Source organism: Rhizopus microsporus (genome assembly GCF_002708625.1).
Source record: "Rhizopus microsporus ATCC 52813 unplaced genomic scaffold scaffold_9, whole genome shotgun sequence".
Classification (NCBI taxonomy): domain Eukaryota; kingdom Fungi; phylum Mucoromycota; class Mucoromycetes; order Mucorales; family Rhizopodaceae; genus Rhizopus; species Rhizopus microsporus.
The window spans coordinates 915,233-933,644 of record NW_019671924.1 but is presented as its reverse complement, the minus strand read 5'-3'; the positions used below and the strand labels follow the sequence as shown (position 1 = coordinate 933,644).

The following is an 18,412-nucleotide window of genomic DNA, read 5'->3' as shown; positions in this document are numbered from 1 at the left end:
TGGGGAGAAAAAGGAGGGGGTATATTTTCTTTTTAGAAAAAATAAAAAAAAGAATGTTCGCCAGTCGACCATTTCCCATGTTGAAGCGAGCCATGTCAACGCTTACACGTATTGGTAAGGCTATAGGAAAATGAGGAAGCAAAAAGCTAATGAGTTCATTAGAAACCAAGGCTGCACCTGCTGCTATTGGTCCTTATGGTATGTTTCAATGCATGTCTATTATCAAGACATAACGCGTATTTTTTATAGCACAGGCTATTAAAGTCAATGGCATGGTCTACACTTCTGGTTCGCTTCCTGTAGTTCCCGAGACAGGTAAATAATTATTACTTATAAATGTCTTTTAACACTGTTTAGGTGATATCGTGGATGGAATCAAAGAACAAACAAAGCAAAGTTTGTTAAATATGTCCAAAGTGCTCGAAGCTTCTGGCTCAAGCTTAGATAAGGTTGTGAAGACGACTGTATTCTTGAAGGATATGAATGAATTTGCACAAATGAATGAAGTGTATTCTACTGTAAGTATTACATCATGTCTTTTGTGTCATTTATCTCTAAAACAAACAAGTTCTTTTCCAAGCATCAACCTGCACGTAGTGCTGTTGAAGTTGCACGTCTTCCTAAAGATGTATCTGTAGAAATTGAATGCGTTGCAGTAGCTGAACAGTAATATGAACACAATAATAAATGGTTTTATTGTTCTTTAAAAGATAGCTGTAGCTCCACCGCTCTAAAGAATGCATAAGAAATTACAATTTTATATAACATGGATATTTATAAATATACCTCGATAGCTTCCATTTCTGCCTCTGTGATCACTGCACGACGGTATTTGGTAGGCAGCTGACCAAACTCAATAGATCCCGAGTTTACTGCTTTATTTACGGAAGCCTGTGGTTCTGCTTGAGCGACATGTTTGACAAGGTTGGGAGGTGTAAGAGGGTGTGGTCCGCTGTGATGAGGTGCATCTTTTAAATGATGAGTCTCGGTTTTTATTTCAGCTGAAGTTCAACCCACCTTTCCAAAGGGTAGCTCTTGGACCAAGGAAGCGAATTAAAGGTTTATGAGCAGCACGTAATGTCAAAGAAGGTTGCATTTTTTTTGTAAAAAGAAAAGGTACGCAGTTGCCCTGCTATTTTAAAAAATATCGACACCCCCAGGTTGTATTATTGTTCGTGACGCTTTAAGCTCAGATGAACACACACACAATGTGCACATACACAACTATTTTTTAAAATAAATTCAAGTAGCCTTTATTCGTTGTCATGGTTTCATCTATCGTGTCAAGAAAGCAATGTGTGCGTGTGTGTATGTATTATCATGGGAGAGCAGTAGAAGTTGGGAGATGAATGATGTATCATTGTCATCCATGTGACTTTTTAAAAAAAAGCCCCCACCTGGGTCCATTCTCTCTCTATCTCTCTTTCTCTTTTTCTTTTTTTTTCTTTTTTGTAACAACCAGAAATAAAAATATAAAAAAAGAAAAAGAAACATAAAATACGTTTAAAACTGAATGACACAGTAAATGGACCCCGAGGAGATTACCCAAGTAAGAAATAAACCTGAATATACAAATGTCTATATACTAACCTCTCTGTAGACCTTGGGTCATCACCAGTTTGATATAAAAAGTAGTAAGGCTAACGAAAAGAAAAAGGTCGACTTTATCTAAAGTATCAATAGATAATTTGGAAAGAAGGACGAGCTTGAAACCTATAGACAATCGTACTCCACGCCTTGATGTAAAATCATCGATATCGACACCTCTCAAACACACAGTGGACGCTCAAGAAAGAATTCAGTTTTTAAGAGAAATGGAAAAGACAAGAGAAGAATTGGCCGAATTTAAACGAAATGTGAATGCGTTGATTGAACAAATGGATGGTATATCAATCGATTTGGTATGCAACGTCTCTTTTGTTTTCTTACAATGAAACTGACACACACTCATTCTACATTAGGAATTATCCAAAGATAGAGTTTGTAAGAGACGCAGAGATGTTGATAAGAGAGTATACTCATTCTATATTTATAGCTGAGATCGAGCAGGATTTAACAGCAACAGAAGAAGTGAATGTGAACCTTCAGGTACTGTTGGAGAAAGCTGTCAAGTCCCAAAAAGAATCCGATGTGTGCGCAACACAAACAATTCGAAACATGTACACGGAATTAGCATCGGTATATTGTATAATGTAAACAAAGATGCATTGACTCATTCTTTGTACATAAAGGTCGTTTACGAAAACAATCAGTTACAAAGTAGACTTGCGTCACTCGAAAGTCATCAAAGAGAACAAGTGGGAAATGTTTATGATATTACGAGAAGAATGCAAGAATATACACACATGCTTGAGCAGGCTCAAGGGACAATTCATATGCTACAAGAACCAAGACTTATAAAGATGTCTTTATCATCAACAGCATCTTCTTCCAGAAGGACCAGTACAGCATCATTTACTGAAGACGATGATGAATCAACCACTAGAAAAGAGACACACATGACAAACAAGACATACATTCAATCGCCACCACTAGGGCCACAACAGTCTTCATTGCTCAAACCACAACAAGGCTTACGGATGCTATTACAGAGTCAAGGAGGATCTGGCCTTGGATCATTAACTAGACGCTAATATCATGCATAAAATACATTCTTTCATGTACAATAATCGATATACACGGCATTAATTCACTCCTTATTTAATAAATATTAAAATTAAGCTTTTTTCATAAACTTTATTCAAAAGTTTTTCGCACGCAATACAAGATCAATCATACTCTTGTTGGTTATCAATCTTTTCAGAGACGACACTTAATACATAAAATGTGCTTGGTATTTTTGAGTATAAGATAAATGTGGTCAGCACTTGTAAGTAACGCATAACTGATTTACTAAACAGTTCTTTATTCATTCTTTTGCTTCTTGTGGACTCTCTTATCGTCATTTGTTGTCTGAAATTATCATTTTTCTGCAATTTATGCATGCAAATAGAGAAAGTGGCTTTTGTCAAGTCACAACGGATATTCAAGTACTTTATGCTTTTTTTATCTTTTTTATTTTATTTTTTTACTTTTTCATAAATATACATTTAGAATGGCACCAATCAAGAGTGAACAAAAGACATTAAAGGATGAATCAGAAGAATACGTCAGCTCTTCTGGTGAAGAAAGCTATGAGAGTGACAATGATTCTAAACAAGAAGATCAAGAATCTGATGAAGATCAAACAAACGATCAAGAAGTCAACACTAAACGTGAACGCGAAGAAGAAGAAGAAGAGACAAAGCCAGTCGAACCTAAACGAGTCAGGATTGAAAAGATTGAGAAAAAAAACTTTGGCCAAGGAGGAACGACGGTATTTGTAGGGCAACTCAACTTTGATGCTAAAGCAGACGATATCCGTCAATACTTTAGTCAGTGTGGGCCTGTGGTTGACGTTCGACTTCGTATGCACCCCAGTGGACAAAAGTCACGAGGCTTTGCTCATGTTGAATTTGCTACAGCTCAAGGAAAGAAGGCTGCTCTCGAACTAGACGGTTCAGAATTCATGGGCCGCACTATTCGTGTAGATAATGCAGAGCCAGCGCAGGCACGCTCGGTTGATACCAATTATGGGCCCAAGACGAATAAAGTGTTTGTGGCTAATCTGAGTTATGATACCGATGAAGATTCACTAAGAGAAGCATTTGGAAAGTTTGGTACAATCATTGGAGATATTGGAATGCCCATTCGCAGAGAGACAGGGCAGATCAAGGGAATTGCCTATATTCAATTTGAAACAGAAGATGAAGCAGAGAAGGCAGTGAAAGAGATGAATGGTATCTATCTGAATGGTCGTCCAATCCGTACAGACTTTAGTGGTGATAGTGATAAAGACCGCTTACACCAACAGCCAGGTAGACCCAAATTTGCAGATCGCTTTGTAGGACGTGGCCAGAAGAAGAATAATAAGCGTGGCACGTGGCGCAAGCACTAATTTACCTTTTCATTTTATCATAATAAACGCATGCACACGCATCTTGTTTATATCTTACAGTTTATTGTCTACAGATATCACCACGAATCATACCAGGTTTCGAAAAAGTGTATATTCACGTCACTTCTTTCCAAATGAGAACATTAAAGTTGCATGACGCGTATCACAATCAAATCTTTTTCACACACTGCAAAAAGAAGAAAAAAAAGGTCGCTTCGGAGACAGTGAAAAGTAACTTGGACTTTCTTCTTTCTTTCTTTTTTTATAACTCTCTCTTTTGGCCCTACACAAACACACATATATACAAGGTAAAGGGGAGAAAAAATCGAAAGTACTGACTTTGCTGTTTACAAATGGTTGTCTTGGTAACACGTGTATCGCGGGTGTAAACAGAGAAAGATGATAAACTGAGCACGGCTGTTTTTGTATCAGATTATTCTATTTTTCTTAGTTTAGTCGTAATAAATATTTATGCCCAAACGAGGTATAGCTTCCATCATGCAAAAAAAACAAAAAAAAAAAACAAAAAAAACAATGAATTACAACTGTGTATGTGCCCCTTAAGCGCGTATATCATAAAATAACAACGTGGCAGGAAAGAATTCTCATGAGCAATCGGATGGAAAGGGTTCGGGATAAACTATGACGTAAAAGGAAAACGGAAAGAATATACAAAGAGTAATCATCATTTGATATTGTAAATAATTGATTGGACAAGAATAACTGCACCATAACATGAATTATATTTTATTAGGTGGAGGGGCTGTGCATACTAAAATAGATTTGTATGTTTATATATCTTTTTGTGTGTGTGTGTGTGTATGATTAATAGATGTATACAACAATTAAATGAATGAAGAGAGAGAAAACATGTCAAAGAGTAATCCAAAGAACCTGTATTGGACTCAATGCATGTATAATATATGTGTGTGAATAAGTATGTATAAGTGTAAAGAAAGGGGGGCATATATAGCACAATTAAAAGAAAGAAAAGAAATAAATAAGATTGGGTATTCGAGATTGGGAAAATGAAAGAGGAAGGGGTAAGTAAATGAATGATTAATTTAACAGACTTTTGATCGACAAACATTCAGGGCGCATATACTCTACTTTGGGCTTCAATAAGCGATAGCTGTTAGTATCCAAGTAGATGTTAGGAGAAGGACTTCTTGGTGGTGAGGAAAAGCCCGAATTAGTTGGAGATAAGGATCCGTCTGATAATGGAGGTGGTGATGGATAGCAATCGGTAATATCATAAACAGCATCAGCTGATTGACGAGTATTCGTTCGATTTATCAATCGTTCAACATGAGCCCGCCTTTGCTGAGCCATCGATCGTCGTCTAGAATGAGGCTTTTGATGGACACGCAAATGACGTCTCAGATTACTAACTACTGTAAAGCGACGGCCACATCCTGGGCTTTGTCTTCTGGTTAATATACATATAAACGATACAACACAGTAATGCTTACATGTCACAGGCATGAGGCTTTTCTCCTGTATGAGTAAGAGTATGAGCACGGAGAGCACTGGGTCGATTGAATGTCTTTTCACACTCATTGCATACATATATCTTTCCAGAAGGCTTCGTCTTTGTCTTGAAGGTGGTTGTAAGGGTTATGTTGATAAATGGCCTTTTCATAGGAGACATGATGAACAAGAATAAAAAAAAATAAAAAGATGAGAAAAGGATAAGGGATAAAAGAAGGAAAACTTTTTTTTTGGCTTGCTTTTTATACTTTTTTTTTGAAATAAAAATAAATAAAAAATATGAAAAATAAGGAAGGTGAGAAGAAATAGAAAGAAAAAACTAAATTGACCCTAAAGGGGAGCAAGCATTAAAATAAGCAACAGGTCTGTATTGATGTGATACCACTTTATCTTTCTTGTCTCTGCCATTCTCTCACACAGACACATCATCACTTTCATTTCCTTAGTTTTGTAAAGTGGTTTATTATTTATGTTATACATAAAAGTATACCAGAATTGGAGACGATGAGAATATCACAGTGTGATGAAACGGAATTTTCTTCTTGGTAAAAATGGTTGGTTCATAACGTATGTCACTCTCTCATTCTCTTCTCTTTTTCTACTTTTGATCATATGCCTGAGCAATAGATTCAAATCGGCATTCGTTACTTTTAGACCACTGCCTCGCGGAGCCTGAAGCCAAGTGTCAAACCAAATAAGGAATAATCTATTTGTACTCACTCGGATCATCCCTCATAATATCTGACAATTATGAACTATAAAAAAGGGGGGAACACAAGAAAACAATTCGGGGGGATCTGAGAGAGAAGAGATCAGTAATGGCCATACTACGCCTTATCGTGATTCCAATGGTCAATCCAGTTTTCCATCATTTATAAATAAGCTTTTTTTCTGGGTGACAATATCTCGATCATCGTATTTCATCTACTCCCCCTCACAAGGTATGACAAATATCATAAAAAATTAACGTTTGATCTTCTATTTCTATGATCACACAGAAATTGAATCCTATTCCTCTCGTTTGTAAAAATAAAGACAGATACCTGTGTAGCAACCACAAGGTTTATTTTTTATTTTTTCAACTGTTTGTAGCACTCAATTTTTATCCATATAAAAATGAAATAAATAAAAAAAAAAGAAATCTATAGAAGTGAGAACTTTGTAAAATTTGCCCCTATGATCAACAGGGAAATAATAGTGGTCAGTACAGATGAGAGCTATACTATGCATATTTACACTTGGAATTGAATACTAGTCATTGATATTCTCATTGTATCTATAAGACGAGGTTGCCAGGAAAACGTCAGACAAACAATATTTGAATATCTGTTGCTAGGACAACAATGTGGAAAAAGACATGAGAGCTAGTCTAAATCAAACAAGGTGATCGAAAAAGTTACTTTATTTGTGAAAGAGAAAGTGAAGAGGCTGTGTAACTATTTGTAAGTCAAATTAGAATTTATTATAAAACCAAAAGAGGAAAATACACTATTTTTTAAAACAAACCTTACAATTAAAAACGGTTGCTGTAAACAGTAAAAAATACGGATAGAAAGAAGCTCATAGAAGTTTTTTATTTCACCCCGATCGAAATGGTTTAGATCGGGAAAATGCACATTTCCCTATTATAACTAGTAACATCCCTTTTTCACATTGCTCATATTTCTTAATTTGTGCACGCTTGGCTTGTTTTTCTACACTGTTTTCTTTGACAAATATGACTAATAAAAGCAGCACAATTAATGCCCCAAATCAAATTTCTGACTTACCCAGAGAACGGACCGTACCATCAGAAAATAGAAAAGCGGTCATTTATCGTTAGTAATACGAGATTTCATTGATCAGAGACCAGAAATCAAACGAATAGGCCTAGACATTTTAGTAACTCTGTCAAAATGAATGCGACCACATACCAGGTCTGTCTGCATTTCCTTTTTATTACTGTTAAATCTGCATCCCTTTCCCCTCTTTGCTACGTTCAAGCAGGATTTACTCTTGGTTTAACTCATAATACAAGAAAGGCATAATGATTTATTTGCTATAAATATGTCTGCAAATGACGTAGCTGGTGGAACGAATAGCTGCAAGTCATGCAAAGAATAAATGTTTTTATTGTGCCTGAGTAAACAGGCACCGAAGCGATTCGTTTTGTATCTTGGTTCTTCCCTTTATGAATTCGAATATGCCGTGCAGAATGTAAATATGCTAAGTGAAAAGCAAAGTACTCACCCTCCCCTCACTTCTTTTCCAATTATGTATAAAGATGCACGAACCGCTTCTTTGCGCTCGAGCCTCATTTTTTGAGCTGCTAACGTGTCTACAGATGATTAAAAACTGCATGGGAGAAAAACTGTATTCTCAGGTTTTCAAAAGTTGCAGAATCATCGCATACCTTTCAGGAGGCCCACTAAAAAAGCATTCCTTTTTATTCCTAAAACGCACTCTACGCATCCATAGCTGTACGTGCTCATACACAAAACTAAATGCCCCTCCGTCTCGCTAAAAGCATGATCAGCAATCAATAACATAAAAAAGATCACTCCTTTTCTTCTAAAACCTTCTTTACTTTTAATACATTTGAATGAAGCTTCGTTTTCTTTTTCCCAACTATGAACAAAAAAGGAAAACGTTTGGATTCATCTTCAGCTGAGTATCCAACCTTTGTCAAAACAGCGCAACATGTATGAAATGTATGTTGATACTATGCTGATGAGTCAATAAGATCTACGCTTGATGAGCTTGTATGGATATCAAAATGTAACGTGCTGGCGTGTTACCTCCTCATTGTCTATTGAGATACGTAATCTCTGGAGGAGTTGTACTTTGAACCTTAAAAAAGCACTAGTCACCATGCATTGTCATCTTTATTTTCTACATCAGCTTTCATTTATCTTTATATATGCACAACACGATTTCTGCGCGCAGCAATGTGCAACCATACACATAACATAACAGTCCAAAAAAAAAAAAAAAAAAAAAAAAAAAAAAAAAAAAAAAAAAAAAAAAAACGGATGCACGGTTAATAAGGAACCGATTTCATCCAATTTTTTCCTTTATATTGATAAAATTGGTAATAAAGGAATAAAAAGTATATTACTATTTTTAGCAGACCTATGTACATGAAACAAGCTATTACCAAAAGTCTCGAATACTGTTTTTCCAAGTCCAAGTTCGACCAAGTACCTGTATATCTGTATTATAAAATGGTCGAGTGAAGTTTGTATTTTGGTCGAAATTGGGCTTCAAAAACTGTAAAGACTCTCAAGTTCGTCTCCTTTACAAAGGTATATTCATTATGGAATAAGGAACACAAGGTTAGAAAAAGCAGATACCTGTTATTATATAACAAGTGTGTAATATCAAGCTATCAGTAATACACTTGTACACTATAAGGCGATTCACATAGCAGCTGCCAAGAGTTGATAACTGTGTCAACTTATTTCCTGAAAAATTACGGATTTACAAAGGGCACACAGGTGTGTAACAGCATAGCTCTCCGCTACCTCTCTACACTGCTTAAGTTTCAAATTTTACGTGCTCCCTTCAAAAAGGAAATAAATTTGCGTGTCCTTTTTCTTCCTACTATGGAAGTATCCCCTCTTGACGGTCCTAGCACTCCCTGACAAAGTACGTAGAGATGATATGCAGAAATATAACATATCCAGAGATAACTGTTGCTAAGAAATAGACATGAACTAGATTCTCTATATCATTCTATTGTTTCCATGATATCACCTATTTCAAAATAATAACTGCGCTTTTAGACTGCCACACAAAAGTGACTTCTCAGCAACGCAGTGACGTTAAATTTACTAAATAAATAAATTATCTTTTTTTTTTCATTTTATCTTTGTAATAATAACCATGTCCAGTCCTGCGGAAGAACCTTTGAAAGAACAAGTTGTCAAGGGAGAAATCGATTCGCTCGAAACTAAAGCACGTTACCTTGGTTACTTGGGTCGTTTACGAACTGCCCTTGTTGCTTCCTCTCGATATTTGGCTTACACCTCTGATGTCGGTGAGGCATTCAGACCGATCGTTCACCCTGCTATTGTTACAGCCGCTTATGGTATCAGCTGGGCTTATTTGGGATTAGATGTGGGTTATGAAGGTTACAAAGCTCATCATGCTGGAGAGGTAAATTCATCAAAAACACAAAGACCAAGTGATGTAATTGAGCTACACTAGGATAACGCCGCAATTGCAACTACAGTTGTCAAGAGAGGTGTATTTCAATCATTAGCGAGTATGGCGTTTCCTATGCTTACCATCCACTCGGTTGTCAAATACAGTGCTTATGGCTTTAAAAATGTCAAAAGTCCCAAGATCAAAGCATGGGGTCCTACTGTGCTAGGTCTTGGCGTGATTCCATTCCTGCCGTTTATCTTTGATGAGCCTATTGAACATATTGTTGATAAGGTATTCAAGCCTATAGAAGACAAGTTTGCTCGAGGACAGGTCGCTAGATTAGGTCACAATAAGGCTGGTGACGATCTGCCCACGGAAACAAAGAAAGATCAATAATTAAGCGTATGCAAAATATCATAAAGGCTTTAAGCTATGTACTTTTTTATTTGATGCATACAAACGATTACTTGCTGTATAAGAAAAAAAAATGAAATTACACACATTTATTCATCGTACTCATCTTCTGCTTCGTACGTATCATCGTCATCATCCTCCTCTTCATTGAATTTGGTGTTGCCGTTGTTGTTATGTTGTAGACTTGTCGATGTGTTGCCTCCCTCGTATCGGCTGGTATGGTTTACGGGTAACACCCCGCCTGGACATAACTCTTCCAGCTTTGCATCAAACAGTTTCTACAGAAAACAATAAGTAACATTTTAGGTTGATACATTTTGGCGAGCTTTACCTGCATCTCATTTGCATCTTCATATACAAACGATCCTTCTTCGTTAAATGTTCTTGCATTATCAAACATGAGGTGAAAGTCATCTCTAAACTGTGCAATTGTTCTGTAATATGTAGAGTTTATACGTCTCTTGATCATATTTAATGATATCGGGTTTTTGATCATTGTGTAGTATAAAGGATAATCTCGTTTGCTGACAAGATCCATAAATAATTCACTTCGACTTCGATAGGTTCTATATGACAGATTAACATCCCTTGACACTATGAGAATGAATATTGCCACTTACTCCTCATCCTCCTCTGTCGCTTCTTCAACCACTTTGTAACACTCATTAAACACTCTCGTCATAGCCTCTCTTATCTGTGGTGTTACTGTGTCTGGTCGATTGAGTTCATCGTCTCTTCTTCCTCGCTTACGTTTTGGCTATATAAAGTATAAGTTATACACAAAACAACCTAATGTGTCCTCTTACCTCTATTTCATTCTTCTTAGGTCGTCCTCTCTTCCTTCCACCTGCTGATTCATCTAGAATATCTTCTTTTCTGCGTCGTCCTGGTCGTCTTGATGCTTCATCAGAATCGTCATCCATTAATTTACCCATTCGCTTCTGTCGTCTTCTCTCTTTCTTTGCAATCAGTTCATCAAGATCGACATTTTCATCCTCTAGCGCCTATATGTTCAAAAAGAGGTGAGTCATGTTTCATATAAATAAAAAGGGGAATATTACATTCAGCCATTGCTCTTCTGTCAAACCGTCATCATAGCGAACAGAGTCTCTAGCACGTTGACCACGGCCAAGTGAATGTGGGTCCTCTTCCAAGGTTTGTATAGGATCATCATTTAGATAGATATCAGGCAACTCATCCTCTGTGATCAATCGTTCAGGTTTGCCACGACGGCCTAGTGCACGCCACTGACGAGTATCATTCTCTTCACGTTCATCATCAATACGATGGAATATAGCTATATCAGATTCGGCACGCTGTAACATTTCATTCAGCTCTTCATCATCAATCTCTTCATTATCGCCTTCATTTTCTTCATCTGCCTTGTCCTCTAACAGCGATCGCAAAAAGGCTTCTCGATCCTCTTCTGTACTACGGTTATCGAATTTACCAGCCTGAATTACTTTGCCATCAATATCCAGTTTATAATTGGCTCGTGCCAAAATGTTTTCTTCCACTGAATTGGTCGATATCAATCTAAAAATACGAACTTCCTTTGTTTGACCAATACGATGGGCACGATCCTGAGCCTGTAAATCTTGATGAGGGTTCCAGTCAGAGTCAAAGATGATGACGGTATCAGCTGTCTGTAAGTTAAGACCGAGACCACCAGCACGAGTCGAAAGCAAAAAGACAAAATATGGAGAGGCAGGATCATTAAAGAGCCTCAGCAACTCTGAACGATCATCTGCTTTAGTTGAACCATCGAGACGCAAGTAACTAAAGCCTCTGTAATTCAAAAAGTCCTCCATGATGCTCATCACTTGTGTCATTTGGAAGAAAATGAGAACACGATGGCCAGTTTGTTGTAACTTGGGAAGCATACGGTCCAAGAGTTCGAATTTACCAGAGACACGATACAGCAAGTCGTTTGACATACCACTTGGGTTAACAAGTGATTCGACTTCTTCAAAGACAAATGGATGGTTACAGATTTTTCGCAGTTGCATGATTGTGTTATTCAAGCCCTTGATGCCTGATTTGCCCCTGCTGCCATCTGATGTGTATAAGGTTCCGTTTCGCTTCATTTGTGCATAAAGATGCTGTTGAAGTGGTGATAATTTACATTTAATGACGCGTTCTACTTTATCTGGTAACTCGGCCTCTACATCTCGCTTTAATCGACGAAGTAAGAAAGGACGAAGTACTTTGTGAAGACGCTTGATAATCAGTAATTGTTCTTCTTCGTTCAATGCTACTTTATCAGCAACACCTTGGTTATTGAAAGGTGTATTGAACCATTCTTCAAAGCTCTTGACACTCTTGAAGATCTTGGGTAATATAAAGTTGAGCAGTGCCCACAGTTCCGGCAAGTTGTTCTATAAAGTCATTAGTATGGCTTGATTTCATTTTTGTATATCTTTAACTACATTACCTGAAGAGGTGTACCAGTTAAAATAAGTCTATAACGGGTATGATAGTACTGTCTCAGAACAACAGTCAATTTGGAATTGGTGTTCTTCATACGATGACCTTCATCAACAATCATATGTAGCCATCTTATCTTACTAAGAACTGGTCTATCCTTAATGATGTACTCAAAGGTTGTCAACAAAACTTGAAAGTCGGTGTAACGGATTTCATTTTGCAATTCTCTACGCACATTAGGCGGTCCTTTATAAACGATCTTCTTGACAGCAGGTGCCCATTTTTCAAATTCAAGAGTCCAGTTGGTAAGAGTACTAAAGTATACAGAATTAAATACACCCTAAAATAAGATAATGCTACTTACGAAAGTGGAACAATGATAAGGAAAGGACCATTTTGTCTCTTCTTTTCAATCAAGTAGGTGATCAAACTGATTGTTTGAATAGTTTTACCCAAACCCATTTCATCAGCAAGGATACCATTGAGGTGGTTATTATAAAGTGATACCATCCATTGAAGACCCTTGAGTTGATAATCCTTCAAGCGACCTCCCACAAGAATATCAGGCTGAGTCACCTCTTCCTTGATACGATGTGTTACTTGGAAATAATCGTTCTTTGCATCTGGATCACTAGCATCCAGATCATTATCGTCGTCCATGATATCTTGTTTGTGAACGGTGTCATTCTGCTGTTCTCTTACAGCTTGAGTAAGTGAATCCAAGAAAGCACCTGTTTGCTTCAATAATTGAGTCAAACGTGTATCCTTGGCTTCATCAATCAACTTCATGTAAGCCTCTTCATCATCAGCCTTCAATGCGCGAATACGTTCCTTGGAGATACGTTCGGCTCGCTTTTGTTCCTCCTTTTCGATATGTTGATGATATTGTAGTACAGCTCTTCCCAACTTATTTTGCTTGGCCTTATAGTTTGATTGGAATGCCAGGAGATTACGACCATGATCGCAAATAGTTTGAAGATAATCCAAGTGCTTCTGCTTTTCACGTCTTTCGCGATCCGTACGCTGCTGTCTTTCGATTTTTTCTGTCATACGGGCTTCTCTCAAAGACTGTTTCTTCATACGACGATAGGCTAATCGGTCTGAAGAGGTCACCAATGTGGTAGAACGCATCATGCCATTGACAATTTCTTCCCGTAATTGTCTTTGCTTGTTAAGGAGCCTAAGCGCCTTTAGTTCCACGATGGCTCTTAGTTTATTGCTGCCCTTTTTGATATCTCCTTCCAGTGTTTGAACCGTGTCTGATAGATTGCTAGGCAGCTTTTCCAGTTCCTGAATACGATGCTGAATTCGTCCCAGGAGTCGACGCTCACGTTCAGATATGATGCTATATGGGTCAACGCCTTGGGGTGTAAGACTGGGAATCAATAGACGTTGTTGACGAGAGGCATGTGAGAATGTCGTGATAGGTTTCTTCAGCAGCTCATATGGAGATGCGTAAGCTGTGTATTCTTTATGAGGTTTGGCAACAACTTCAGAGGATGCTACGACAGGCACAGAGGGTGTCATGCTATTGTTTGTTGCTGCTTGCTGAACAGGTGATTCCAATGTTGAACTGGACGACAAAACAGCCTGTTGAAGATTAAGAGGCAGTGGCATGTTTTTAGATATTAGTTTGTATGCTAATATTTGATATTTTAAAGCAGCTAATTGTGCAGGTGTAAATGTGGATGTTGCATCTATAGTAAAAACATTAGAATAAAAGAACAATCTAGGTATTATGCATATTAATTACCAGTTGATGGCTGTGAAGCAACTGATGGCATAGAGGACATATCTGGCATACGCACTGGTTGCTGCTGTTGTTGCTGATGCAGTTGTTGTTGTTGTTGTTGTTGATTTTGTTGCTGCTGCTGCTGTTGTTGTTGTTGTTGTTGTTGTTGTTGTCTTTGTAAATTTTTTAAAAAGCTCATAATTCGTGCATACTCTGGATTATTGTCTTCCTTTGCGCCTTGAGATTGTAGGAAACGTACGCGCTTTTATAAAGACATGTCAGGTTATGTCAAATGTGGTCTAAAAAATATTTACCTGAACAAGACTTTGTAGCTTTTCCTTATTAAAACCAACCTGGGGATGGCTTGCTAAGGAATTCATCATGTTGTAGAGATTAGACTATATAAAAGAACACGCATAAAAATCAAGCTTTTGAAAGGAAGAGAAAAAAATTTGTGTAATAAAAGAAAGGTCCTTTTACCTTTTTTTTTATGGTTTAAAAGTAAGAAAAAAGGTTGGTATTTTATTCTCAAAGAAAAAAAAAAAAGTGCCCACTCAGCACTCACTTAAATCACCTCAGGATATTCTGATTGGATAAGATAATGATGACGTTGATATTTTCTTTTCGAATCAGAATAGAATAAGATACTTACAAGTGCAAAAGGTCAAACAAGTAGCACTATAGTGCTGGTTAAAGCACTCTATTAAATGCAGCATTCCTTGATCTAATATTGTAGTTATTATTAACATAATCTGCAAGAATTGATCGAACGTTCAATGCTGCGTTGACATCTCGGTTCCAGACTTTTCATTGGATGGAGCTGACAGTATTAAAATAGAATAATTAGTACCTAACTAGTTGTAACTAAGCAAAAATACCTTACCAAGTTTCCACCATGAGCATTACCAGCTGAACACTGTCTACAAAGCTTCAACGGGTATACAATGGGGGCATAGCCTATTTTGTAAATGATTAGGTTAGAACATAAGCTTTAAGCGTTCGAAGCTTGGCACATATACCTATTTGCGTTTTATCGGAACAGAGACTGGATCGATCAATGATGCTATTGTTATCATTTACACACCATTTAACACGATTTTTCACCATACTCTGCCTAATCATCTTTTTTTCTAAGAATTAGATCGAGGTCAATATCTTGTACAGCTATGTATATAAATAATACTTGCATACCTATGATTGCAGTCAAATCCTCTTTCAGGAACAGCAATATCCTCTAAATCGTTTTTACAATGGCTGCAAATTCTTGACGTCCTGTATTCATCAGCTACTATTACTATCCCTTTCTTTGATAAATATCTGCGTAATTTCTACTGCCTGTATTAGATAAAACTGCATATTTTTATAAATTCATTTTGTCTTGGAGGGTGTAGGAGTAAATGAAATAATTCATGGGCAACAGGAAGAAGAGGCGTCGAATATTCAAAGATTGATGATCTGTTTATAATACTATTTGTTGTGAGATTTGCTGAAAATAAAGAAATTACGGTAAGCTATCGTTGATCGAAAAATATTTGCACTTTCTAGCTTATTTACCAATATTAGACATATTTATAGGTGGTCGCGTTTGTGTTTTATATTCCAAGAAAAATCCCTTGAAAACCACAAAGATGTTTCTTCTAACACTTCTAGTCAAATGTAGCCTGACATCTTTACGATATAATATTCATGAGTTGTACGCAATTTAAATGTTTATTCAGTCTTGTAATAACGCTTGTAGTATATGAGCTTGCTAGACGACCATGAAGTGCATCGAGTACAGGTATATCATATAGATATTGACCTATGAAACATAATGAGTGAATGTGAGTGCATATTAAGCGCGTTCCATATATTACCATTGTTTGGATTTTTTCGACAGATGTCAAAAATGTCAAAACAGTTTCTTATACATTCAGTGAAGCCCTATAAAAAATGCACAGTCAGTCAATTCTATTAATAACATTATAACGGAAAATCTATAGACTAAACGTTACAGAACAGAGGACATGTCCTTCACCACGGGCGACGACGCGATAACAATGGCTCCAAAATTTCCTTGACATTACATCTGGATATGTTGTATCCTCTCGAAACTTACTTTCTACCCAGAAACACACGCAGTACAACACTAGATTCATGACATCCCGTCTTAGAACAGAATATTCTTCTGCAATTTTACAGACCTCTTACTATCACGGAAAGATTGTTACATGCTTTTTATGAAATATAAAGAAAACATTGATACTTGCTCGATATTGTTTATAAGGTTGATTTAATAGCGAGCTTAATTTGCATTTTCTTGTAATTTGTCGCACATCACCAGCCATTTTTATAAGTTAACCTCTACTATTGAATTACTTATTGAATATAACTTTAAGCTTAAAAAAGAAATAAAAGGGAAAGAATAAATTAATTCATTTTGTGCAGACATTGACTTCTATATATACTTTGTTCTTTTGGGTTCTCATTATTGTATTCTTTATTCTTTTTTAATGAGTTTACTATACGTTATGGTGACACGGCAAAACTTTGTGCTACTGACAATTTCTTTATTCAAAAGAATAGGGTTAATCAAATACAGTATAGTTTATTCTGAATCAAATCACAAGTAGTTTGCATATAAAAAGAGCACGTAAAGTAGGTACAGTAGAAATTTCCTATAAAACGTTTCTAAAAGCATATACTCAAGGGTAAACATTCTTAAGTTTGTTATATTCGCTTGATTCAAGAGAGTGTACACCATGATATCAACGACTTCATTCAATCCATGGCGATATAATTGCCTTTTGGAACAACACGGGTGATGCTCAAATGGAAATTGAACAAGACTCCTTTTTCAGCTAAGCAAAGTCAAGCATAGGAAACGCATCAAATATATTTTCAGAAAAATACTACGGTTGTAATAGAGCTGGAGAAAACTCTAATCTAGAAATAGAAGAGACCTTAAAAAAAAAAGAAAGCAAACAAATACAGCACTATTTCTATTGCCACAACATCTTTGAAGGAAGTCAAACTTTTCGTGCTGAGGAGAATGATCATGAAAGCGTGAGTGAAGACGTTAAGCAATGGTTTTAAATCCATTTTTTCAAAGCTGTAAGCAACTGCTATGAAAGACGACCAGTTTAAATCTTGTGAGACTGTATATATATATCAAGATATAAAGAGTTTAAAATGCAGCATACTATACACCTTATTAGTAATACGCTTACTTATACAGTCTATCATAGCAATCTCTGCTTATGTACCTCAAATGGCTGAATGTGTTGAAGAACAAGCAATTCCGGAAAAAAGATCTCTTATCCTTTCATTAAAATGGCGTCCAATCACAGCTCTCATGTCTCTTCTACCATAGCTTTCACGTAACTTTTGTAATATAGCTTTCTTCGTATTGTCCGATAAAGGTAAAAAAGAGATATCACCAAAGCTTCCAGTAAGGTGATTATGCTCATTATGAAGCTAAATGGTGACCTGATTAGGTGTTAGGGAATAGCAGGTGACAGTAACATAGCATCTGTAATCGATCTTCTTGCTTGGTTTCTGAATTGGTCGGCTTTTAGATGATTCATCTTCTGTCTGTACACCAGCACGACCCTTATAGGTCCCAGCTCTATGGGATATGTACTTAATTTTCCAAATGATGCTTCTTCTTGTTACACGCTTTGGCATAGGTTGACCTTCTTCGTTTGAAGGCACATCGCCATTCGCCTTTTCCCTATAAATCCAACATACTGCATGATGAGCAGGTGAATTTTCAATGATATTTTTCCAAGAGTCGATGTCAACAGTAATTTCTCTAGGAATGGATGTGTATTGTTCTAAAACTAAGCTTTCAAACATGATTACTATTCTTTAATAAAATGGGAATCAATGAAAGAAAAAGCCAAAGAATTAAAGAAGAATTAAAGGAAAATTAATGATAAGAAAGGGGGCAAAATAAGGACATACGTCCACGTAGTCTACATTACGCAAAATGTGTGAATTTTCAATGATTGAAATGTGCGCAAATCAAAGCACGACCCACCTTAATGAGCAAAGCTACTTGCATATCAATCCATAAAAGAGAGCATGTTTAAAGGGTTTATCCGTAAACTTGTTTCTATTACTTGTGAATAAAGAAATATAATTTATTGGAATAAACAATTGATGACGGTTATTAATGTTGTTGAGCTCACAGGCTTCACACCATCTTATTTCTCCTTCAACAGACTCGCAATATATATACAAAATAGAGAGCACTGGACAAG

The 18,412-nt window shown here is 36.6% G+C and overlaps 9 protein-coding genes across 9 annotated transcripts; 4 read left to right on the top strand and 5 right to left on the bottom strand.

Moving 5' to 3' along the window:
- The first annotated feature begins 6 nt into the window (after positions 1–6).
- Positions 7–735, top strand: RHIMIDRAFT_143547 (endoribonuclease L-PSP). The gene is made up of 5 exons (XM_023605727.1): positions 7–114; positions 163–198; positions 255–315; positions 358–518; positions 569–735. Exons 2-5 carry the CDS (start codon positions 196–198, stop codon positions 668–670), a joined length of 327 nt encoding a protein of 108 aa, XP_023466053.1. The 5' UTR covers positions 7–114; positions 163–195; the 3' UTR covers positions 671–735.
- Positions 704–1,096, bottom strand: RHIMIDRAFT_238149 (uncharacterized protein; the record flags this gene model as incomplete). The annotated part of the gene is made up of 3 exons (XM_023608897.1): positions 704–730; positions 787–968; positions 1,018–1,096. 3 exons carry the CDS (start codon positions 1,094–1,096, stop codon positions 704–706), a joined length of 288 nt encoding a protein of 95 aa, XP_023466052.1.
- A 332-nt stretch (positions 1,097–1,428) lies between these two features.
- RHIMIDRAFT_284623 (uncharacterized protein) lies at positions 1,429–2,855 on the top strand. Its single transcript, XM_023613201.1, has 6 exons — positions 1,429–1,549; positions 1,601–1,634; positions 1,684–1,901; positions 1,962–1,983; positions 2,036–2,178; positions 2,232–2,855. The coding sequence occupies exons 1-6, from the start codon at positions 1,526–1,528 to the stop codon at positions 2,631–2,633; spliced, it is 843 nt and encodes a 280-aa protein (XP_023466051.1). The 5' UTR covers positions 1,429–1,525; the 3' UTR covers positions 2,634–2,855.
- Positions 2,856–3,011: 156 nt separating this feature from the next.
- Positions 3,012–4,046, top strand: RHIMIDRAFT_284620 (uncharacterized protein). The gene has a single exon (XM_023613200.1). It carries the CDS (start codon positions 3,095–3,097, stop codon positions 3,974–3,976), a length of 882 nt encoding a protein of 293 aa, XP_023466050.1. The 5' UTR covers positions 3,012–3,094; the 3' UTR covers positions 3,977–4,046.
- A 1,268-nt stretch (positions 4,047–5,314) lies between these two features.
- Positions 5,315–5,546, bottom strand: RHIMIDRAFT_182770 (uncharacterized protein; the record flags this gene model as incomplete). Its single annotated transcript, XM_023605812.1, has 2 exons — positions 5,315–5,396; positions 5,449–5,546. Coding segments are annotated over 2 exons (180 nt in total), but the record flags the coding sequence as incomplete, so codon positions are not given.
- Positions 5,547–9,331: 3,785 nt separating this feature from the next.
- RHIMIDRAFT_238145 (uncharacterized protein) lies at positions 9,332–9,991 on the top strand (the record flags this gene model as incomplete). Its single annotated transcript, XM_023608896.1, has 2 exons — positions 9,332–9,604; positions 9,656–9,991. The coding sequence occupies 2 exons, from the start codon at positions 9,332–9,334 to the stop codon at positions 9,989–9,991; spliced, it is 609 nt and encodes a 202-aa protein (XP_023466048.1).
- Positions 9,992–10,098: 107 nt separating this feature from the next.
- Positions 10,099–14,551, bottom strand: RHIMIDRAFT_252085 (uncharacterized protein; the record flags this gene model as incomplete). The annotated part of the gene is made up of 9 exons (XM_023610926.1): positions 10,099–10,287; positions 10,341–10,575; positions 10,630–10,766; positions 10,816–11,013; positions 11,071–12,387; positions 12,444–12,750; positions 12,801–14,133; positions 14,190–14,430; positions 14,483–14,551. 9 exons carry the CDS (start codon positions 14,549–14,551, stop codon positions 10,099–10,101), a joined length of 4,026 nt encoding a protein of 1,341 aa, XP_023466047.1.
- A 726-nt stretch (positions 14,552–15,277) lies between these two features.
- Positions 15,278–16,089, bottom strand: RHIMIDRAFT_284616 (uncharacterized protein). The gene is made up of 6 exons (XM_023613199.1): positions 16,025–16,089; positions 15,723–15,969; positions 15,544–15,654; positions 15,507–15,518; positions 15,352–15,472; positions 15,278–15,297 (listed from the first exon to the last, which is right to left on the bottom strand). The coding sequence occupies exons 2-5, from the start codon at positions 15,733–15,735 to the stop codon at positions 15,450–15,452; spliced, it is 159 nt and encodes a 52-aa protein (XP_023466046.1). The 5' UTR covers positions 15,736–15,969; positions 16,025–16,089; the 3' UTR covers positions 15,278–15,297; positions 15,352–15,449.
- A 1,535-nt stretch (positions 16,090–17,624) lies between these two features.
- Positions 17,625–18,065, bottom strand: RHIMIDRAFT_307118 (uncharacterized protein; the record flags this gene model as incomplete). The annotated part of the gene is made up of 1 exon (XM_023614517.1): positions 17,625–18,065. The coding sequence occupies exon 1, from the start codon at positions 18,003–18,005 to the stop codon at positions 17,625–17,627; it is 381 nt and encodes a 126-aa protein (XP_023466045.1). The 5' UTR covers positions 18,006–18,065.
- Between the last annotated feature and the right edge of the window lie 347 nt (positions 18,066–18,412).